Raw genomic sequence first — 24,913 nt, forward strand, 5'->3', positions numbered from 1 at the left:
AGATTTAGGTAATTAACTGATAGGATCAATCCCCAATGACTGTTTTGACAGTGATAGCGACAATGACACAACACCAGACAGGATCTTCACCCGGCATGGGGAGAATTTCCTGGTGCACTCTTCCTGCCCTTATGGTAAGTAAGAAGTGACCTGTGACTTCAGGAGGGATGAGATGATCTTCCAAGTCCACAAGGACAGCCTTCCTTGCCTGGAACCCTCAGTCCAGGTCAATACTTTAACCAGGGACTTCTCCACCCAGCTGAAGGAGACCGCTGAGATAGCCAAACCAGAGGTCTTTCCGGGCTTCAGGCAGACGGTTGAAGAGAGAGTCAACCTAGCTGATGCCTGTGAGACTCTGGAGCAAAAGCAAAAGTTGAAACAATTTTTCTTAGATTTTCAGGATCACTTTGCGGTGGACTCATATGACTGTGGTCACACCGAAATCCATACAACAACAATTCCCACGGACCCTGGAATGACTCCAGTGTTTGTGAAACAATATTGTTTGCCTCTCACATCCATGGAGTCCCTCACAGAAATAATTAAAAACCTTGAGTCCCGTGGGATAATTCGTCCAGTCCACAGCACCTTTAATAATCCGGTGCTGGGGATTTTAAAACCAAACGGCCAGTGGAGACTCTGTGCTGACGTAAGGGAGCTAAACCAATGGGTCCACAGGTCCCGATGGCCTCTTCCCTACATTGACCAACGACTGGCCCAGATCCAGGGGTCAAAGGTATACACTGCCATTGACCTGACCAATGGGCACTGGATCATACCTGTCAGTAGGGAGGACCAATACAAGCTGGCCTTTACCTTTGGGGGCAGCAGTACACTTGGACCTGGACACCCTTCGGATACATCAACTCTGGCAATGAATGTAATATCTTCTTGCATAAGGCTATGCCCGACTTGGGTGAAAGGGGTAACCTGGCCTATGTAGATGATGTTCTGATCAAAAGCTCAACTGTGGAGGAACACATAGCGGAGATCCGTTATGTTCTGACACAGTTGAGGGTTGCCGGAGCAAAACTATCTTTCCAAAAGGCACAGTGGTGCAGGACCCATATCAATTTCTTGGGGCATGAGATAACTCCTGAGGGTCTCTTTCCCCAGGAAAAGAAAGTAGAAGCACTCCTGAAACTAAAAGACCCCACAACTCTGCGTGAGCTAAGGAGCCTCCTTGGACTGACTAATTACAGTAGAAAGTTCATTGAGGATTACGCAGAGATCACAAGACCCTTGATCCATCTGTTGAAGGGGGGGGTCAAGTGGGAGTGGGGTCCAGAACAAGCCGAGGCAGTAAGACAACATAAAAGAAGCCTCTCACAAGATCCTTGTCTAGGTTACCCGGTCAAAAACAAGGAGTTCTTCTTGGAGGCAGGGTTCTCAAATACATGCTTGACCGCAGTATAATACCAAAAGCATGACAAGGTCAATAAAGTCATCTCCTATGCAAGCAAGACTTTATCCTCTGTGGAAGAAAACTTAAACAATTGTGAGAAGGCACTCCTGGCAACGATGTGGGCACACATTATAGTGGAGACTCCACACCATCCACTGCAATATCTTCAAAGTGACAGTATCCGGGCCGGAAAAGTGAGTAATTCCTGAATTACTTCCTGGATTCTGTCCATGCAAGGCTTTCCTGTGGAGGTCAGATATGGCCAAAACAAGAAGAGTCCCCTCGCGCAAGGTCTGGCTGACTTCCATGATTGTGCCAGAGAAAACTGTCTTGAGGACGAAAGTCTTAAAATCAAAGACAACATGGAGGCGTGCCTCAATTCCCCACACAAAGTCTATGAAGAAGACAATTGTGAGGGAATGACCACTGCCTATGTGGATGGGTGCTCCAACCATGTTGACAACAACGGGGAAAAGGAGCTAATGGCCGGCGTGGGGAATTCCTGGGTGAATGATGCCCTAGAACCCTCCGCTGGGTACAAAATTGGTCCCCGTAGTAGTCAGGTGGCAGAGCTCATGGCAGTGCATCAAGCCATCCTCACTGCTGTCGAACACCAACTCTGCGAACTGGTCATAATCACTGATTCAGATTATGTCCCAAACGGGTTCGTGAAGCCCCTGGTCAATTGGAAGACCAGAGGCATGTTATGTGCTAACAACAAACCACTAAAACATGGAAAATTAATATAAAATATTGATGATCTGGTCACCTCTAGTGGGATGACCATCTACTGGTAAAAGATCAAGGGTCATTCCAGAATAGAGGAGCCAGACAAAACTGCAAACAACCTAGTCGATCAGCTGGCCAAAACCGGAGCAATCTAGGGGGAGCTCCTCGAGTCCCTGTTGGGGAAAATCCAGGCCGCTGCTATCACTAGGTCCCAGATAAAAGCTCATAATGAACTCTCAACTGCCCAATGGAGTAAGGAGACCCCAGATGCTGATTTAATCACGGCACAAAAAGGGGATTCGATTATTGGTTACATTTATCAACACATTGGGGACCCAGGAACCTTTCCCCTGATGGATACCGATTACATTGGGAAAGAGGACCTCAGGGTGTTCATGAAATGTCCAAAAATGTTCCGAATCCAAGATGGTTTGTTGGTAAGGAGATCTGTATCTGGCTGTGACCAGTGGATGGTCCCTACCTCATTCCAAAACATGATGCTAAATCCAGCCCATGATACGGCCACAGCCGGTCATCGGGGGTTTCACACTACTATAGAAATCTTGCGAGAGGATGCATACTGGCCACACATAGGGCAGGACCTCCACCAATATTTGAAGGGGTGTATTGTGTGTGCACAATTTCAGCCAACTTCACTCACATACCGAGATCCCCTCCAGAAGAGGGGGATGACACTGCCTTGGTCAGATTTACAAGTAGATTTCATTGGGCCTGTGAACAAGTACATGTTAACCATAACATGCTTGTTTACCAAATGGGTGGAATGTCTCCCGGCCCCAAATTGTAAGGCAGAAACAGCAGCTGCCCTGATGATCAATCACATCTTCTCGCGGCTTGGCCTACCCCAAAGGATTGAGTCAGACCGAGGTAGTCACTACACCAACAGTCACTTCACCAGAAAAGTGATGACAAAGATGTGGGAGATACTTGGGTTAAAAATGAAACTTCACATTGCATACCGCCAGTCCTCTAGTGGTGGAGTTGAGAGGTTCAATTAAACCATTGTGAGCATATTAAAAATGTTTGTGGCAAACTCTTGGCCAAGTTGGAATGTTTGATTACCCCTTGTCCTGATGGCCATCAGATCTACCCCTTCTTCTCCAACAAAAATGTCTCCATTTGAGCTGATGACTGGACGAAAGATGGTGTTACCCCAGCATCTGCTCTATAGAACCCAAGAGGAGCAGACTTAGATAAATGCCTCCACAACTCATGAGTATGTTGAGAATCTAAGAAAACACCTTCAACATGCTTTTGCGTATGCTCAGCGGAATCTAGAAAGATCTGCAGACAGTATGAAGACCCACTATGATCTTAAGATAACCAAAAAGGAATATCAAGTGGGAAACAGGGTCTACTTGTGCAATTTCCAAAGGAACCAAGCCAAGGAGCACAAATTCTTCCGCAGCTGGCGGGGACCGTTTGAAATTGTGGACAAAATCTCACCAGTCGCCAACAGAATCTGCACCCCCAATGGAAATTTGACAGAAGTGGAAGGCAAATGGGTCCACATAAAGCAGACAAAGAGTTGCCATCCCAGGCACACTTTGCGGCAAACAGAAGAGCCTACGGGAAACCCAGAGGGAGAGAATGATGAAACCTAGAAAATTGTTAAATTGTCATTGAATATATGCGGGGAATATTTAAAATTGCCATTAAATGCATGCATCTATCCCACTGCTGAAATCCCCCTGGGAATGGTAGTGGGACAATTTTCATAACTGTTATGTTCTGTTTTCTAGTATTGCGCTAAGTATACCTAATCACCAAGGAGGACCTCCTAGGGGATCCGGGGGGAAAACCCAACAGATCCAGAGTGTCGCTCCACATGGGAAAAGAAAGCATGAGAGAAGGTGGAAGGATAATTTTTATTCCAACCAGAGCAGGTGAGGAGAGCGCATCGCATCAATCGCTGACGGGAGAAGAAACTGGTATTCTTCACATGAACAGAAAGAAAAATCCCACATGCCCAATTTTCCAACGACTGGAAGTCAAGCCAAAGTTGGGGGGTGCTTATGTGGGATATATTTACCCATGCCAATGTGCCCCACTGCACTCCTGTACCAATGGGGAAAGAAACAGCCATAAATGGATGTGCTAACTCCTGTGCACGCAAAAATCTGCTAAACTGTGCATGGGTCACAATTACAAAAGGCTGCATACCCCTGCCACACATAGTCAAAGTTGGGGGGAAAACATAACTCACTGCAGGAGCATGCCAGTGGGTGCTGTTACATTTAACATGAACCAATGCCATAGAATTGGGCTAAAAACCAAAAATGCCTTTTAAAATGCAGCTTTTGTGACCTCCAATGTTCTGTTTTGGCACTAGATCCATTCATTTTTCAGTGAATCATTGAGAGTCAAACAATTAGAGACCATCCAGTGTGGCCAGAGAAACCGGGCCTCATTGACTGACAGCAGCTAAGAAATGTATCTCTTGAAAAAGGCAGCCCAGCAACATTTCTTTCAGTTCCATGGGAAAAATGTGGCTAAAAATGGCCAAACATGTAACAATTTTAGCTGTGCAGAGAAAACTCCAAGCAGAGGCTGGGTACTTACTTCCAGACTGCAAACACATCTCAGCACTTAAGAGAAGAACTGGTGCTGAATAAAATGTGTGTGCTGCAGAGGAAATTCTGATGTAAAGGATTCAGTTTATATGTGCTTTTCCATGAAGAAGTGCAAAGTTGCCTGTTTGAAAGAATTTTTGTGAAAGGCCTAATTCTTTAAATATCAAAATACCTTATAAACTGTGTTCATTTTCATATGTTTTAAATGAAAGATTTAGATTAATCTTAAAGTCAAAACCCAGTCTGGAGTTAATTGAATAATTAATTCTGAGCTGACAGTTCAACCTAAGAAAGATTGACACTTCAGGTTGACACTCCACTGCTAGCATGAAGGCTTAATTGCTGCTGGAGATTCTGGCATATTTGGAACAAAGAACTTATTAGACATTCGTCTGGGGCCCAGCTGAGGACAATGGCAGGCTGAACACTGATCCCTTCAGGGGAGGGGCAGGAAACTTCCCTCTGGAGCCCCACTCTGATCAAAGGAATTTGACAGCTGTTGCCAGTTGAAAGAAAAAGAAAACTGCTAAAAGACATTTGTAGTTTAAATGCGTATTTGTGATTACGTTTTGAAAACCTTTAACTTTGCAACATGAAGGAGGATAAACCTAAATATTGGTAGTTGCAAATCTAATTGTATGCTCTTTCTGTGAAGACGTGAGTGAACCCTGTACTACATAAGGAGCCAAAGTTATACAAAAAGAATAATTGTGGCAAAACTATTGGTGTTGCAATTATAATATTGTATACCCATGTCCTAGGGGTAATTGCACAGATATGTACTGAATTAGGAATTGTTAGGCCAAACTGTTATGATTAAAATTGACAAAATTCCACAGAACGACAAAGCCTGCTCTCACTGAGATGGGAGTTAGATGTCAAGATAACCCACAAAATATGGAATGTATGTGTCTGATTTTATTAGAGGGCATAGTTATAGAATGTGCATTTGTGGGAAAGTTAAATTGTGGTTCAAATCAATGTGGGAGTTCCCAAATCACATCATAAAATATGACAGCTCTTTCTGACTCCAAACCAGAAAAAGGCAAGTGCCTTTGACCTATCACAGCTGTGGGGGTGTGGTTTGAAATTATGTCCCTATCATAAACTTTGTGATGTCAATTGGCATGATAAATATAGGAACTTCACCACATACAGACACACACCGATTCTTGACTCCATCCTGATTTCTGTGTGATGCTCTGTTCCACAATTCTTCATCTTGTTCCTGTTCCAGATTTTTTTACCAAGCCAAGGACCAGCATTTGCTGAACTTCTTCAGCTATGCCCAAATCCTGAAACCATCCCAAAACAAATTTCAGGGAAATAATTCTGATCCAGTCTGGCTTGCTACCATTCCTGCTTGCCTGCTAAACTCACCATACCGCTAATCTATGGTGTCCAGTGACCAGAAGGGCCAATCCAATCCAGCCTGAGGTGCAGTCCAATTGACCAGAACTGCCCAGCTGATCTAATTCTGCCAGAGGTGCCCCGCTGCCTGTAGACCTTATCCATGATGACCAGAACCTGACGGTCCAATCTTAAATTACAAGTGGACTGTAAGTATCAATAGGCATCCTAGTGACCTATAGTATATTTGCCTTGTCCTATCCCAATCACAACCTGTCCCATCTGTAACTTAAGAACCATTTTTGCAACCCTGTTTGTAATCCCTAGTTTTAGTGCTGAATTTCTCTCATTTGTTTCATTAGACCATAAGCCATTAGTGATTTGGATTAAATAAAGTAATTCCCATCCCGAAAAAGAGAGTATCCACCACGTGAAGGGTTACAATCGGCCCTGCGTAACTGTTGAGATTCACGGGTGGTATTCTCTTTTTCTTAATCAGTAATATAGTTTAAATAAAATCTGTCATTTTAAAACCCAATTTCTGCTTTTCTCTGTTCTATTTATTTTCGAAAACGCCTCTCATTCAAACTTGCATAACTTCTTCAATTGTATAGCTAGAGATCTAATTTCAACTCTCACTTAAACCTAAGACATGTAGCTACATCCACAACCAGAAAATGCATATTTGATCTGTTTTTATAAAAAGAATTGCATAGCACAAATTAGGCAGCAATTCGCAATTTTGCAAAAGTTTTACATGTGTATTTTCCCATTCACAGTATTTCCACACTCGTATTCTGATTTAAAGTATGTATTATTGCTCATATTGTAGCTTATGTTTGTTTGGGCCTGTTTAGTGTTGCTCCCATAGGAATTTATATCTATTTAAGGATTTTTGCCATTTTCGACTGTCATTTTATAAGTGTAAAAGTTCCAAAATGTTTTCTCGCTTGTTTGGGGAGGGAAGATTGTATTCAAAGCCTATACATTGTTCTTTCATTTCTGAATACCTGCTGCTTACTTACATCTGTGTAGAATTGCTCATTTGTGAATTAAGAACTTTGCAGGGGGAAAATTGAACCTAAGAGCTATCTTTTCACAAGCCAAAACTGTTTTTTCCTGTGTTATCTATTCTGTATTGCTATTAGTGTGTTCAATTGCTTTACTTTCTGAATTGTTTTGTCACCACATTGGTGATTGCTGCCCTATATATATATATATATTAAAATAAGTGTTTACATTACCAACCAGCCTGGTCCACTGTGACCTGGGGGGTTATTTTGAGAAGGGTGTGACATGAGTGGTATATCACTCAGAATATTGAACCTATAGACACAATAAATAGGTATTTCATCAGTGCATTACATGCTAGGCGAGACCTGGGTGTATTGCCTGAAATCCTTAACAATGCCCAGTGAAGTACAGAAACCTGAGACTCAGCACCCGGTTCTTACCCCCCGGCCTCCCATCAAAAACACCCCCTTCATTCTCATCACAACCAAGCTCAACCAGCTCCTTGCAAATTTTGGACAACACCCAAAAAGCCCCCATCGGCATAACTGAACACCCTCTGATCAAAGGTGCTCTCATCAATGCTCGTTCACTGGTCACCCATGTGCTTGACATAGCAGATCTCATATCTGCTAACAACTTGCACTTCCTGGCTGTAACTGAAACCTGGCTGCATCAGGCAGCAGGCCCAGCTCTATCCCTCGCCATCCTAGATGGCTACTCAATACCTAGGAATGACAGGGACTCAGGTAAAGGAGGAGGAGTAGCCTTTATCGCCAAAACATCCCTTGGCCTTAGAATGGCCCCTCTGTCAAGCTTCCGGTCCGCTGAACTTCTTTCTGTTAAGTTCCAACTTTCTGCTACACAAACCATCCTTATGCACCTCATTTACAGACCTCCAGGCCTCATCTCCTCATTTGAGGAAGAGATATCCGGCCTCCTGACAACTAATACCAATACAGGATCTCAAGAGATCCTACTAGGGTTCCTCGACCTGGGCCTCAGCGATCCTAATGACGCCAATGCGCTCTCCCTGGAAAACACTATCTCTCAACTAGGGTTCAAGCTCAGAATCACAGCCCCAACACATAACAAAGGCAGGACCTTGGATTGGTTGGCGGATCACAACTGTTCCACCTCCATCCTTAAAAATAAACCAATCGCATGGTCAGACCACCACGCCATCTCCTTCTCCATGCAAGGGAAGACACAACTGAACACCCCTGCAGATTCCATGCTGCAAACCCTCACCAGGAATAACCGCAACACCTCCTTGCAGAGCCTCTGACCTCTAATCCACAACATCCTTGCTCCCACAAACTACTCCAGCCTAGATGTGGATAAACTTGCTGACCTCTATAATAAAACACTCAAATCAGCAGTAGATATCATCGCTCCTATCAAACTCACTAAAGCTAAACAAACAGCCCACTTGAACAAATGGTTCACCCCTGAGCTTAAAACCCTTCGGAACGCCAAACGAGCGACAGAAGCCACCTGGAGAAAAACACCCAACCAGGCCAACAAAACACTACTCACGGTAGCAGCCACCACCTACAAAACCTCTAACCTTAAGGCCAAAAAAGAGACCTATGACAACATAATTGAGAACGCCAAATCTAGAACAAAAGAGCTCTTCACCATCCTCAGGGAACTCGAGTGCCCCTCCACACCCTCAGAAACCTGCGTGAAAGATGCAGACTGGTGTGAGAGGATCCAAAAAGCCTTGGCAGACAAAATTGCCATGCTACAATCCAGAATTGAACAGAAAAATCTCAGCCTATCCAAAAAAGCAAACCCTCCACCACCACCCACCTCTAAGACCCCAACGTTCTCATTCACACCGGTTTCTCATTCACACCGGTGTCAACAAAAGAAGTGGTAAGCATCATCAAAAGTCTCAAGCCCTCCCGATGCCAAGGGGACTCCTGCCCAGCTCCGATCATCCAGGAAGGCGCCAATGATCTGGCCCCTTTCAGAACAGCCCTAATCAACACCCCCTTCAAAACAAGCTCAGTCCCTAGCAGCCTCAAGGAGGCCTGGGTCATTCCCCTTCTAAAAAAAATGAACCTAGACCTCAACAATCCAACAAACTACAGGCCATTACCACCTTCCTTTACATCCTAAAGATTTTAGACAGAGTTCGCTACCTGCAAATCCAGAAGCAGCTGGAAGAGAACAACCTCCTGGGCCTTAGACAATCTGGCTTCAGACCAAGACACGGAACAGAGACAGTCCTCCTGGACTTAAAAATCCAGTTGGACGAGGCAAAGGACAAGGGCAATCTAGCCATTCTCCTGCTGCTTGACCTCTCGGCGCCTTTGAAATCGTCAACCATCAGATCCTCTCGGAACATCTGACGGCCTCAGCTGCTTTCTCTAGCCAGGCAACCGCCATGGTCCAATCCTTGCTAGCCAACCAAACCACCCGAGTCTTCTTACGGGGGGCTTTAGCCCACCCCATCCCCATCCTTTGTGGTGTCCCACAAGGTTTGTGTGTCCTGCCGACCTTATACAATATCTTCTCAAAGCTATTGTTTGACCGCCTTGATAACCTGGGTGTCACATACACAAATGATGCTGTCGATACCCAGGTTCTCATCACCCTATCAGGTTGCTATGAAGAGGACTCCATACGGATCAACAACCTCTACTTGGAGATCCAAGCCTGGATGGCAGAACACAGCCTATGCCTCAACAACGAGAAAACTGAGCTTGTTCTCATTAGCTCCCAACCACGGCTAAACAAACTGGACCCCTATTACGCTTCTATCAACATAGATGGTAACCTAATCACTGTGGCCAAAGAAATGAAAACTCTAGGGGTCTATCTAGACTCCACACTCTCGCTCAAAAAACAGGTGAACGCCACAGCCTCCTCCACAGCTTATACAAATAAGCTCATCAATGCCTGCAAACCTTTCCTCTCGCGTTCCAGTTGCATTACACTAGCCAGAGCGCTAGTGCTCTCAAAAATTGACTACTGCAATACTGTCTACCACTATCTGACATTCTACCTAATGTACTTGTATCCTATGTCGGCCAACATGTAACCCGGTCAACTGCACTTACTGTTAGTCTCTTGTATGTCTATATTCTGTTGTAATCTCCTCTAAGTCTCTGGCGCCCAGTTACCTCAGGGTTCGGCGCGCGGTATAAATAAACTAAACTAAAAAAATAAAACCCTCACGAGGCAACCATAAAGACCCTGGCTGAACTCATGATGACCTATGATGTCCGCACATGGATCGTAAGACACCCAGCGTCCCACCCAGAGGGAGACCAGAGAGTTGTAAAAAGAGATACAGAACGGAAGGAAAGGGCATGTCTAGACACCAACGAGAGAAGAGGAGCCAGACTCAAAGACTTCCAAATAAGCAATGAGGTGTGGGAACAGCAAGAGACAGCAAGAAAGAATGATGTCCGGGTCACACCACAGCCCCTGCAGGTGACAGCAGTGAAAGGGACCATGGTCACAGCGGCCAGCGATGGCATAGAAGTAACCAGGAACATCTCACTTTTCAAACATGTTGTAGAGAGGGACGAGGAAGGACCCCTGCCTCCCAAACCTGACACAGAACCCCATGAACCCAGAGACGATCCATGGATCCTGCCACGAGGGACCCCTGGTCGCCACCCTCAGCATCCGACGGCAGATGGACCGTCGAAAATGGCAGATACAAATGGCAAGCCACAGCAAACCATCAGAAGACCACCACACCTAGTGGAAGAGTACTAGGTGGCCATTGGTGTTGTTGCAACATACTGCCTCTTTAAGACAGAGGCAGTAGTCACATGACACGTGACTTGGGAAGGGGGAGGAGAATGGGAGAAAGGTAAGTACAGTTAGTTAAAGTTTGATTTGAGAATAAGGAAGACGTGTTCATGTCACACTGGTGTCGAGTCCACATTATTCCTTACAAGCCATGCAGGCTTAACACAGCCCTCACTGAATATTTACACTATGCATATGTGCACACATTGGAGCTCCTTCTCGATTCACCACATGTATGTTGTTAAAGGCGCAGTAAACTGTGAATTTGAAACGCCCATGAAGTGAATCAATTAAACTTATCTGCAGTGTGCACATAAAGACTTGATACAGCTGTAGCATGGTGATTGGCTTTATAACTTGCAACTACAGTTTTCTGCTTTTTGATAGATAACATTGCAATGTCTATCTTCAGGTACCTTTTCTACCCCGCTGTACATGATAAACTATATCATGAATGGAAAATGGATCCTTGGACGTCCCGTCTGCAAAATGTGGTTAGCTATAGATTATGTAATATGCCAATGTTCAATATACACTATCATCCTGATCAGCTACGATCGTTTCCTGGCAGTAACTAAAGCTGTAAGTATAGAACAGTTGTTTTATACCTAAAGTGCTTCCATTCCACCATTAACACTGTGGTTTTGGCAGACGACAGTAGGACCATGCTCTGCTTGCCTAATGCAGAAGACGACACTGCCCGTGACTTATTCCAATTTTCTTCTGTTTATTTTCTAACATGTTTTAGATCTAAATGTACAGATTAGCAAATGGTGTCTAATATGCACGCGTGCCTTTCCAAATTTAAAAGTCCTGCTTTATTCACTATCGAATTATGCAAAGCAGCACAATCACATTTGCACTGTGCATGATAGAGATGTCTATATACATAGATAGCGACTTTTGTTAGGATTATTTCTCTTATCCCTGTGTTCATGGTTTGACATCACAAGCTAATCTAGGCAAAGGGTTCACCTACAAGTTTTGCCGTTGTACCAAGTGGTAGCTGTGGACAAGCAGTCAAGGACAACTCATAGGAGGAGAGGTAGGATGACAGGTGTGTGTGTGTGGACCGCTGCTTCTCTGCTGCTCGACTCCACCAGGGCAGCGGGACCATCTGCAGCCAGCTAGCCACGGTACTGCCGGTCCCCTCTGACGATCCGATCATCAGCCTGGTCATCCCCTGGGCATGGGTCACGCCCCCCTACTGACCCGCTCATGGCCTGACGGAAGCTGCATCATCAGAGCCTGGGGCAAAGCCATCGGACGCAGCTCCCCACCCTATCCTTTCTAGTTCTGTCTGTTTTTACTCTCTGTGATATCTTTTGGCTTCATCACAAGTCTAACAGTAATAGGCCAGGACACTGAAAAAAAATTGACCCACCCCTCGCCTCAAAAAATGTACACACCCCTCGCCTCAAAAAAGTGGCCCACCCCTCACCTCAAAAAAAGTGGTCTTCAAACCAGCATCCGTAAATTGCGTCAATTCACGACTTTACAGAAAATGCTACTTATGCAGAGTTCATGTGTCTGTTACATGTTATGTTTTGTGTAAACGCTTGAGAAAGTGATAACATTCCTTTTGTTCTTTTTTTTTTTTAAAAAAACAACATCACATAGCTAAATACTTATTTTGAAGAACCAGACTCAAGGCATGTCTACTCGTTGCCACCAATAATGAAAATAGAGTTGCATTTAATAAGCAGCAAAGCCAAATGATGACACCGGAAAGTACCTTGTCAGTTGCATTTATGCTCAAATATTAAATTACAACACAACTCACAAAATAACATTTCCTGATTCCCCTAATGCCGCTATCATTCAACTTCCATCTATTAAAATAACCAAATGCAAAAACTTTTACCCGAGAGATTACGGCCAGAATCAGTAAACTCACAATTTTAAAGGTGCACAGAAGTGCAAGGCACATGAGCTGCCGTGCATGTTAGCATCCCCTCGTGTAATCTCATTTCAGCCAACCACGTACTACATAGGATGCTGCCAGTAAGGGTTTATTTTGCTGAATGTGATGAGATGTGCTTTAATTCAATTTCCCGAAGTCATATGCTTGTAACAACTGCCTCCCCCAGCCGCACTTGCCTCGCCCCGCGCACTTACTCTCACTGTATGCAGAGAATTGCTTAGAAGGAAGGATGCACGTTTCTCCTGTGGTGTATCTGGCAAAGCCATGTTAAATGTCCCCTGGCCTAGCAATAAGAGATTACACCAACAAGCATGCTGTACCTCCAAAAGGAAAGCTTTTAGCAATAAAGCACCATTTGAGCACCAGACTTGTTTATTCTTTCTTTACTTTACAGTGTTTTTTTTTATCTTTAAGAGCTAGCAGGTGCACGTTAATATTTGCCATAACACCTGTGTGGTTTTGATGGAGCCCATATATCTTTACTGTTCGATTTCCTATCTCGTCTAGGATCATGTTGTCTTCCCTTCAAGTTGCCATTACAATACCAGTCAATCAGGAATGATCCTGAGGCAAACAGGTCAACAATGATGGACGGAAAACAGCCAAGGCAAGGGAGGAGCTTTGACCCTATTTCTTGAAATGTTACAACTGGTGCCTGCGAGATTAAAGCTCCATGTCTTGGTAACACAAGTACAGAGTACCTATGGCTGCATAAAATTCCCAATAGTGGCAAATATATCGAATGATACAAATACAAAAAGCGCTATGCACAATTCCCAGAATTTCAAGCAGCTAAAGTAATACCATCAGAGTCAAAGTGTACCACTGGACGCAAACTAAATACACTTTAGGAAAGCTTGGCTTACTGTTCACGGTCCCAGTCGCCCCTGCATGGCAGTGGGTGTCATTCCGAAGGCAGGGAGCGGGCGATGACAGTGCGAAGCAATTTGCAACAACTTGCAAATGCACACTTCTCTGTCATGTTAGTTACCAATAGAATTCACTTGGAGCAGGCCGGGCTAAGGCAGCCCCGGCCCGCCCAGCCCCGCCGCTCCCAGTGTTTTGTAAAATTGTAACACTGCTGGTGCCATGGTGTTGCAGCAGTTTTCTCAGGGGCTGCCTGCAGCAGGCACTCTGAGCACAGTTGGCCGCTGACCCCCCGCATTCATAAAAGAAAGGTTTCTCTGCATCTGAAGCAGACCACAATGTAAGATCTCAATGTAACTTATGTCCAGCCAAGGCGTGGGTTTCAGAAAGCAGCCCCCAGGGCCTCGCCCGCCTCATCATGATTTTGGCCCGGCCACAGGCAGAATGGACGACGGTCCAATCCGACCCTGGGTGGTAACCCTTAAAAGTGGCGGTAACGGAATTAGGACTGACAATACTTTTCTGCTGGATCATGAGCCGGTGCAAATACAGCTGACTGTAAAACCAGCCAGCGCTATCACAGCCAGGCAAATGAGGCGCAAACATAGCCGCATCAAAAGACATATCCAGCGCTAATTGTGCGGAAAACCGGTGCTAATACCACTGAAAACATGGCTCAGTTACCTCCAGCTTCCCGGCTTGAGGTAAATGAACACCGGTGCCTGAAATGAAGCCACGGGTAATCCCAATACATCCCAGAGGGCTACAAAAGGCACACCCATACCCAAACACTGTTTTCCACACCATGCTGCTATTAGCAACTGTGAGCTGGGACACGCATGCTGCGTCTGGAAGCAGAGAGGTAGGAGGATCACGCCAGGGCACACGGAGCACAGGGTGGGGGGAGCGGAGGAGTAGGAGGAGAAGGAAAAGAAGAAGAGCACAAGCACCCATCCCCAGGGTCAGGCCCTCACCCTGGACCCTCGAAGACACCCAGTTTGTGACACTACCGCCTGAACAGGAAGACCATCACAGAGCTGCTCACAACAATCCAGGATGACATTGGGAGCAGGATTAACATACAGTTGTGCCCCTAGTGCTGATGTTAGTGTCAATAGTACAATTTCGAGGTACAGGCACCTAACAGCATTCCGTGGCCGTGATGCATGGCACGGCACAGCACACATTCTGTGCAGTTTTGGACCAGGTAATGGATACCCTCCTATGTCATGTGCAACACCACATCACAATGCCCACCACCCCAGCCCAGGTGAAGGCCATGAAGGCATGGTTTTATGCCATAGCACACATTCAAATGTGATATCAGCCCTGGACTGCACCCATGTGGCTTCAGTGACACCCCTAGCCAAGAAGCAGTATACAGAAATGGCAAATACTACAGCTCCCTCAATTTGTAGGTGACCTGTGACTCTGACCTCATTATCACCTGCTACCCAGGTTCCACCCACGATTCCATGGTGCTACGGAACAGCACACTTCCAGGATACATGGAGCAGCACCGTGGACAACGGACATGGATTGGGGGTGAGTACAGCTGGCTGCATGCATGAACTGCAGAGCACCTGACCAAATGGGGGGTGTGGACATAAACACTGGCACAAAGCACAGCATGTGAAATGTCTGCAAGAGTTTGACCTGTCCACCTCCCATACCAGTCTCACAGTACAGCCCAGGGAGCATGCACATGTTCACCCAACATTAGGGAAGAGCACATATACACATATAGTAGGAATGTTAACACCAACATGCCTACAGGCACCAGAATGCAACATGCAAAAACAGCAACGTCTACTAAAAAAGTGCCACATTGGACCCTGTAACAACAAAGTTGGCAGAACCAATGACATGCACCCATGTACACCTACCCCCCAATGGCGACCCAGGTCACCCAAAAGCGTATAAATTGCTGATAGTCAACTCAGCATGCCCCATGCACCAGAGCAATACACCCAAACAGGACTACCACCATGTTGGAATCACATGTCACCAACAGACACATCACGAAACACCAGCTTTTAGGGGACATGGCGCATGTGAATTGAAAACCATGCATAACACTAATGACACAGTATGCACAGACATAGGAGAGACACATTCCACGGATTGATGCTGCACATGCCTCAGGACAATGTCCATTTCCATGATAGTGTAAAAGTCCACCCCCCAACATCACACAGTGTCTAATGGCCGTGTTGCTACCCATGCAGGTGACTCCCTATGAATATCCGCAGCTGCCCCGGGCTTATGATTCCTGTTTGGGGTTCCAAAACACTGCTAGAGACAGCGTACAACCACTCACACAGCAGGACATGCATATGCATTTAGCTTACCTTTGGCCTGCTGAAGGCACGTTTCCGCTGTCTTGATCGCAGTGGGGTGGGGTACTGATGTATGTCCCCGAAAAAGTTGGCTGAATTGTGCTACTGTGCTGGATGCTGCACAATATCTGCATGCAGCGAAATGTACTGCTACCACCTGATGTAGACATGCCACCCCAGAGGATGAGGATGCTGAACATGATGCAGGGGCTTCAGTACGCATCTACAGAGAGGATGTCAGGGATGTCAGAATATACATGTCAAAAACAAAGGGGTGATGGCTGGAAGGTTTAAACTGAATCTTAACCACTGGCATTGCTCGGGGCAACCCTCCAGACCATCGTTCTTCGCCTGCCAAGCCATTAGAGAAGGGGAAAGACCATATGCAAATCAGGCATGGCCCCACCCCAAAAGGGGCAGTCCAGCCCGAACTGCTAGGTCACATCCCTTCTGCACGAGACCACAAGCATCCCCAAACATGTTTCGCCCTTGTTGGGGCTCATCAGTGAGGAGTAGCTTGGGTCTCTAGGCCCAGCAGGCACAGGACCCACGTCTGGGCATACCCGTCTCACTCGGGGTGACAAAGCAAAAACAAAGGGGTGATGGCTGGAAGGTTTAGACTGAATCTTAACCACTGACATTGCTCGGGGCAACCCTCCAGACCATCGTTCTTCGCCTGTCAAGCCATTACAGAAGGGGAAAGACCATATGCAAATCAGGCATGGCCCCACCCCAAAAGGGGCAGTCCAGCCCGAACTGCTAGGTCACATCCCTTCTGCACGAGACCACAAGCATCCCAAAACATGTTTCGCCCTTGTTGGGGCTCATCAGTGAGGAGTAGCCTGGGTCTCTAGGCCCAGCAGGCACGGGACCCATGTCTGGGCATACCAGTCCCACTCGGGGTGACAAAGCAAAAACAAAGGGGTGATGGCTGGAAGGTTTAGACTGAATCTTAACCACTGGCATTGCTCGGGGCAACCCTCCAGACCATCGTTATTCGCCTGCCAAGCCATTACAGAAGGGGAAAGACCATATGCAAATCAGGCATGGCCCCACCCCAAAAGGGGCAGTCCAGCCCAAACTGCTAGGTCACATCCCTTCTGCACGAGACCACAAGCATCCCCAAACATGTTTCGCCCTTGTTGGGGCTCATCTGTGAGGAGTAGCTTGGGTCTCTAGGCCTAGCAGGCACGGTACCCACGTCTGGGCATACCCGTCCCACTCGGGGTGACAAAGCAAAAACAAAGGAGTGATGGCTGGAAGGTTTAGACTGAATCTTAACCACTGGCATTGCTCGGGGCAACCCTGCAGACCATCGTTCTTCGCCTGCCAAGCCATTACAGAAGGGGAAAGACCATATGCAAATCAGGCATGGCCCCACACCAAAAGGGGCAGTCCAGCCCGAACTGCTAGGTCACATCCCTTCTGCATGAGACCACAAGCATCCCCAAACATGTTTCGCCCTTGTTGGGGCTCATCAGTGAGGAGTAGGTTGGGGCTCTAGGCCCAGCAGGCACGGGACCCACGTCTGGGCATACCCGTCCCACTCGGGGTGACAAAGCAAAAACAAAGGGGTGATGGCTGGAAGGTTTAGACTGAATCTTAGCCACTGGCAGAATATACATGTCACAAGACATTTACCACTGAGTGTGACCCACTACTGTGAATAAACACGGCTTTGACACAATCAAAAATGTTCTCGCATTGATGCGGTACAAAAATATTTTTTTGCTACCAACTTCCCAGCACACTATCCCCTCCCCCTCCCACCACCAACTCCCCAGCACACTATCCCCCCTCCCACACCAACTCCCCAGCCAACTATCTCCCCTCCCACCACCAACTCCCCAGCACACTATCCCCCCTCCCACCACCAACTCCCCAGCACGGCCACTCAGGGCAAAACATGTCACAATGTCATTTGCCTGGCCTCTTTCCACCCATGCCAGACACTGGTGATCTGGTGTCCAATTGGTGCAGGTATCGGGACCTGGGTGTGCCCTGTTGCAAGCCCTCTGTGGGTGTTGTTGAACTGGCGGGTATTCACCCTGGCCCACAGAGGTGCTGCTGTGTGACTGCCATGCTATGGCGGGTGGCCTCTGCAAGGGCTGAGACCCCTTCACTCTGTGTGCCCATAATCAGTCAGGGTGGCAGTAGTGGCAGCTGCCTCTTGCCAGTTTCCTCCCATGGCCTTCACAATCCTGCGGTTAGCCCTTGCAGGAAATCACGGATTGTCTGTAGGTGCTCTGAATGGGCCTACCCAATGGCCTTCATTTTTCTTTGTCGCCTCTCCATTTCATCCAGCCTCTGGAGGATGGTGTTGCTGGGTAGTGTGTGCTGGATGGGAGTGGGGCTGTGCAGTGTCTTTGGGTTGCAGTCAGGTGAACCATAGGATGGCGTGTCGACATCCGGCTCCGGTATCGTGGACCGCCGGTAGCGGTGAGGGCTCTCAGGGGTTTGTGCCCCTTCTCCATGCTATGACACTGGACTGATGTCACCCTGGGACTGGACTGTGGCCCTGACAGCAGGTGCAGTCTCTGTGTGGGACACCACAGCTATGGGATTGGGGACAGGGGTCCTGGAGGTTTTTCTGGTAGCCTGTGGTGTTGCCCTGGGGCCTGTGGTGGGACCTGTAGGGTTGGGCTTGTTGGCGGAGGTGTTTCGCAAAGGTCCATGTGCCTAGGCGTGGCGTGCACCTCCAGGGAATGGAGGTGGTGGCTGCCCATGAGGGCCTGGAGACACCACTTCCAGATGGGCCTGCCCACTCATCCTGCTCTGATGCCTTGGGTGATGCGTGAGTGCCTGTAGGAGACCTAGGAAATTCTGTCAGGTATAGTTCAATCATGTGCATTTATTTATTTATTTATTTATTTATTTATTTATTTATTTTATTAATTGTTTATTTGTACAGCGCTCATACCCAAGAGAAGTGCTTCAAAGCGCTTCAAGGTGAGACGGGAGAAAGGGAATACAGTAGTCATTAGTAGGCCTTGAAGTTTCCGCATGATGAAACAAAAAGAAACTGGCGTACTAGGCCCGATGGCATTTCTCCTAGTGCAAGTGCATGAAGTGTTTCAGGCGCAACCAAACCAGGGAGGGAAGACAAAGGGGGGACAAGACAGAACTTACTTAAATTTGGGTTATGCAAGTGTACAGACAGACATGCAAGGGGGGAATAAGTGCACCCAGTACGTCAGGGCCCTGGGTAAAGTGCAGAGAGGTTACACCTCTCTTGGAGCATATGCTGCAAGTGCAGTAGTCTGAACAAAGTGCAGGGTCCCAGAAGCAAGTGCAAAGGCTGCTGGGGGAGCCTGGGACCTGTGAGGCTCTGGAGGTGAACTAGGCGACCAGACAGTAAAAATGAGTTAGGAAGGTAAGGAGGAGTGAGGCAGGAGAGAAAAAGAGAGGAGGTTAGCAGGGGAGAGGGAGAGAGAAGGAGAAAGCGAAGAGGAAGGTCTTGAGGAGTTTCCAGAACTTAAGGAGCATCAGCTCAAGGCTGAGAGAAGCAGGCAGGCTGTTCGAGAGCGAGGCACCTGCAGAGGATAAAGATCTACCCCCAAATCTCTGCTTAGAAAAACAACTCACCCACAGAGAGTTGGAGGAAGATGAGCGGAGGGCTCTAGCAGGAGAGTATTAGGATGAGAGGGTTGAAGATAGAGTGGGTCCCGGCCCCTTAAAGACTTGTGGACTATGCAGAGGGTCCTGAACTTGATTCGAGCAGCCACGGGGAGCCAGTGAAGGGATATCAGTGCCGGAGAGATGCAGTCCCTGAGCTACAGGCCAAGGATAAGTCATGTGGTTCTGTACTAGATGAGTTAGATAGGGAGTAGAAGTAGGAAGCTTGACAAAGAGGCTGTTGCAGTGGTCTAGTCTAGAGAGAACCAGGGCTCTGGAGACGGTGAGCCTTTGAGGGAAAGTCAGAAAAGGTAGATTACCTCTGAGGAGGTGTAGCTGGTACTGGGACTTTTTGGAGATGTCTGAGAAGTGAAGGAGACAGTGGAGTTGAAGATGATCCCCATATGTTTTGCCTCACTTGTAAGTGGAGGTGCAGGGCCAACGGAGGCCAGCCAATGAGAAATTGGGAAAGCGAGAGAGCAAGAGCAGGGGTCCCAATGAGGATTATCTCTGTCTTGCTGGCATTGAGGCAGAGATCATTAGCAGCACACCAAGAGATCATTAGCAGCACCGCATTGCGGAAAGACAGTCAGGAATGGGCGAGGAGGAGGAAGAGGCTGAGGGAAGCCTGAAAGAGAGTTGCGTGTCATCCGCATAACACTGAAAGTTAAAGGTGAAGGTAGAGATCCTGTGGGCCAGAGGGGCCATGTAGACATTGATGAACCATGGGGATAGGTTAGATCCCTGGGGACACCACAAGTAGAATGAGTGATAGATGCAAGAAAGAGCCCAAGTTCCACATGGCAAGGACAGTCAGAGAGAAAGGAGGTAAGCCACGCCAAGGCCCGATCTGTGATGCCCAGGGTATCACGGAGACAGGAGATCAGGATGTTGTGGTTTACTGTGTCAAAAGCAGAAGAGAGATCAAGAAGAATGAGGACAGGGGGAGAGTTAGAGTCAAGATTTGAGAGCAGGTCTTCACAGGTGTTCAGAGGAGCAGTTTCCATGCCTCTGGATGCTCTAAAGCCAGACTGATGGTCATGGAGACCCCCAACAGACTCAGTGTGGAGGGTAAGTTGTGAGATAGCTAGTTTCTCCAGGAGTTTACCCAGGAAAGGAGTGATAGAGATCGGGCGATAGTTTGCAGGGATAGAAGGGTCAGCAGAGGGTCTTTTGAACAGAGGGTGCACATGTGAGTGCTTGACAGAAGTGGGGAAAACTCCAGTGGTAAGGAGAGGTTGCAGCGGTCGGTCAAGGCCGGAGCAAGAGAATCAATCTTGTCTTTGATGTTTTTAGGAGGCAAGGGTCAATCTGTTTGGAGGAGGCTTTCATGGACTGGACTTGTCTAGAGACCTCCTCGGGTTTGACAGGCGAGAGGGAGGATTGGTACCTTGCCACCCCTTCACACTGCTGTTACACTCAGGGGTGACCTTGTTGCCCTGCCTCATGGCAGCTGTGGATGGGGCTCATGTGGCACCCCATCACTTCCCCCTGATTGGCCTGACCAGCTGCTGGGTCTGTTGACATGTGTCCCTCTCCACTGGGGCATCTTGTGCTAGGCTGATATTTGTGTGTGGACTTGTGATCTGGGGGAAGGGGGGGTGTTTGCCTCACGTCCTGCCTCCTGGCTGCTGGCACCCACTTCTGCACCTCCAACTCCCACAATGGCCTCCATGTCCAAGATGGTGTAGCACTTCGCCTCCCAGGCTGTCAGGTCAAGTGGTTCCACAGTCCCACCTCCAGTTGCCAGGGACTCGTGGTGGTGTTGGGACAGGTGTCTTCGCACCCTGAGATCATTCCAGTGCATTCTGCAGTCCTCGCCATCACGGGGAACGCTGGACACGGCTTTCACCTTCTGGCTGATGGTGCACCAGAAGGCTGCTCTGCACATGGCTGGTGTTTTCCTCTGCCTGCTGCAGTACAGTTTGTCACTGTGTGCCAAAACCTCATTGGTGAAGGCCACCAATTCTCCCTCTGTGAAGTTCGTCTTACTGAGAAGATTTTCGGCCACCTTGCCTCGGGTTCTCTCCTGAGACATTTTGAATTATTTACAGGTCGGGAGGGCTGCAGGAAGTGGAGATATTTAATGGATTGTGTTTTGCAAAATAACCACTACAATGCTTCACGTTCCGGAGATGATGCAATTTCGGCTTGCGCTAATAGCATCAGGTTTGGCGGCGGTGGTGCTATTTGCGCCGGTTTTCCTGCAGTAGCCCTTATTTCGGCGCAATTACAGCCAGGCGCTTATAGTGTTACCGCCAGAGCCGGGGGCGCGTGCATGCCAGGTTGTGAGACAGCGCTAATTGCGCCACACGACCAACTGTAATGCTATTTGCGCCCAGCAGTAATTGCACCGATTTACCACCAGAACTGTGATGAGGCCCTTTATCTCTTGTTTTACTTTGGAGCTGCTTCAATCACCATTTTTCAACCTTAGGCTATAAGTGGCCTTCCCAGCCTCGTCCTTCTTCTGTGTTAGCTACCACCCCCTATTCATTCTAAAGGCTAGTCAACACTTATGTGGTGCTTGATATTTAATCGCTCTTGCAAGTTTCTTTTTCTTTTTTTATTTCTGTCTTTCTTTCTGTTCGCTTTAGTCTTTACTATATTTTCTCCAATTCCTTCATTTGTTACTTCTCATCAAACCTCTAGGCTTAACTCTCATGTTCAGTCTTGTAATTTCAACAAACTTATATACCCTTCTTCCACCTCTCTTTCCCTATTGAATCTTGGCCTTTGGAATGCACTTTCCATCTGCAGTAAGGCCCACTCCCTTCTTGACACTTTCTTTCCTCTGTCTTAATTTTCATTTTCTTTGTCTCACTGGAACTTGGCTCACCCCCACTGGCGTAACAGGGGCCCCTGCAGCCCCCACGGTGCTGGGAGCCCGCACATGTCCTGGGAGGGTGCCCCTCAGACAAAATAAATAAATGAATAAATACATTTTTTTTAAAAATGTGAACTAAAAAATAGTTTCTTTTTGAAGTCACTCTGCCTTCATAAAGAACGTATTTCTGTTCCGGTTCAGTCCTTTAACAGAAATGATTTATGAAGTCAGAGTGACTTCAAAAAGAAACAATCTCTTTTTGATGTAATGATGTAATGGGGCTCCCCTCCACCCCATGACACAGGGGCCTCCAGATCCTCTGCAGATGATGGGAACAAGCATTCCTGGCTGCTGCAGGGAGCTGAAGGTCTCGTTCCTTTGACCAACGGATTTAAGAAAATGTATTTTCTTTAAATGTGTGTGTGTGTGTGTGCATGTAAGTGTGCATATATATGTATATAATGCAATGTGCATTAATGAGTGAATGCATGATGCGGCTTCAGTATGCATGTGTCAGTGTATGGTGAAAGGGTGCACACTCAAATGTATGGGTGGCTGGGTGTGCATGTGTGAGTGTATGGGGAAAAGGTGCACAGTTATATTTTTGGGTGGCTGCCTGGGTGTGCCTGTATGGTGAAAGGGTGCACACTTAAACTTAAATGTATGGGTGGCTGGGTGTGTGTGTGTATGCGCGTGTATGTGTTTGGTGAATTGTGTGTGTGCTTGTGTTCAGGGGCTCAACAAAACCTACATTTCAGGGGGGCTAACCCTTCAAATGTTGGCAGAGGTGCTAACTTGGCCTGACAGTGACGGGAGGATACCTCTGTGGCTATGCGCGGGTCTTGGAAGCAAGACCACGCTGGGGCAAACACAGGTTTGAATCCCGGATCCATGCTTGAAAAAACCAAGTGCTTTATAAATAACCTGCACTTCCACAATTCAATAAAACTGGCGCCTAGAAACCTACGGGTAATGTGCGCTGCAAATAAATGCAAAATAAAATAAAATTTAAATAAACTTCACAGGAAGTGGGGGAGGGGCCAACTTTTTTGTGTGGGGGCATCTAACTTCTTTACACATACTAATGAGTCTATTCTAGTGCAGCTTCAATGTTACAAATAGTTAACTCTCTCAATTACGTTTGAGAGCATCCACTTTTGGAGTGCTGTGAGAAGGAGCGGTCTCCTGTCCCCTCTCTACCCGTCCAATCACTCCCCTGGCAGGCAAGTACTAAACCCACATCAACTGCCTAAAAACAAACAGTGAAATGCTTTATCTTAATAATTGCTGGGCCTTTTGTTAACGGCGAAACACAGGCACCGTTTAACATCTGTGTCCTGTTCTGTACGGCAACAGCTTTGTAGGTCAGCCAGGTCGAGTCAACATAGCCTAAAATGTCAGGGGGTTGTGAAGATAACTGAAGCCTTGTCAGGTCAATAGTGTTGTGCCACTTCCCCGCAAAGCTGAGAAGCATACCAGCGAGTAACCCAGCTGGGTGGCATCCCTGTGTATACCAGGTGAGCGTAACAGAACACAAAGCCTACCATAACAAATCCATCTGGGCACCATGGAGACATCAGAAATGGACCAATTGGCCCAATTACTAGGAGAGCTTCATGCTGAGGTTCATTCTGCCCGACAAGAGACTAATGCTCTCCGGAGAGACCTAATAGTGACCAAAGAATGCACTGAAGAGATTAGCGGGCAATACTTGCAATCACAGGCAGGACAGACAGGCAGGACAGACACCTCTACCTGGAAGCAATCCAACGATGCAAAACCCCGCCATACCACCCACTCCGGTACAGATCACGTTACCTGGAACAGTGCCCCTGGCACCACCAGAAAGGTTCTCAGGTGACCCATGGAAGTATGCGGCATTCATCAATCAGTGCCGCCTTCATTTTCTTTGTAGGCCTGGAGCATTTCCAAATGACCAAGCTCGGGTAGCTTTTGTCTTATCATACCTGAGCGGTAGTGCAGCAGATTGGTCAGTGCCGTTGGTAACCCATGACGATCCTCTATTACATGACTTTGGGGGGTTCCAGAGAGAAATGGAAAAACCGTTTGCTCGCCATACCCAGGAACAAGCAGTAGACAGTGAACTCTTGTCCCTCCGACAGGGGAATCAGGACTTGTTAACGTACATTGCTACCTTCAACAGACTGGTTGCCGAAGCTAGGTGGCAGGAAAACAAAAGAACCACGTTATTCCATCGAGGCTTACGAGTCGAATTAAAGTACGTCTTATCCCAGGTGGTTGATCCACCCAGAGACTGTGTGTTACGCTCACCTGGACCCCACAGGGGTGTCGATCGGACCCGGACAGCTGCGGTCTCCTTCAACGTGATGCGTAGTGCAGAGATGACTGTCTGGACTGGCCCGCCTAGTCTTGTCTGCTGGACCCGAAGAAGTATTTTCCTGCAAGTGGAGACAGGGATTAACCACCTGTGGGTTTTAGTGATGGCCTCCCAACTGT

At 47.3% G+C, this 24,913-nt stretch overlaps 1 protein-coding gene across 1 annotated transcript in view; it reads left to right on the forward strand.

The window, feature by feature from the left end:
• Nucleotides 1-24,913, forward strand: part of LOC138498270 (histamine H3 receptor-like) — a 119,700-nt gene that overhangs the window by 44,052 nt on the left and 50,735 nt on the right. The window contains exon 2 of the mRNA XM_069622109.1: nucleotides 11,276-11,445. Coding sequence (XP_069478210.1) covers nucleotides 11,276-11,445 — 170 coding nt within the window. The remainder of the gene's footprint in view (nucleotides 1-11,275; nucleotides 11,446-24,913) is intronic.

This window comes from Ambystoma mexicanum, chromosome 5q (assembly GCF_040938575.1).
Source record: "Ambystoma mexicanum isolate Mex_15411 chromosome 5q, UKY_AmexF1_1, whole genome shotgun sequence".
Classification (NCBI taxonomy): domain Eukaryota; kingdom Metazoa; phylum Chordata; class Amphibia; order Caudata; family Ambystomatidae; genus Ambystoma; species Ambystoma mexicanum.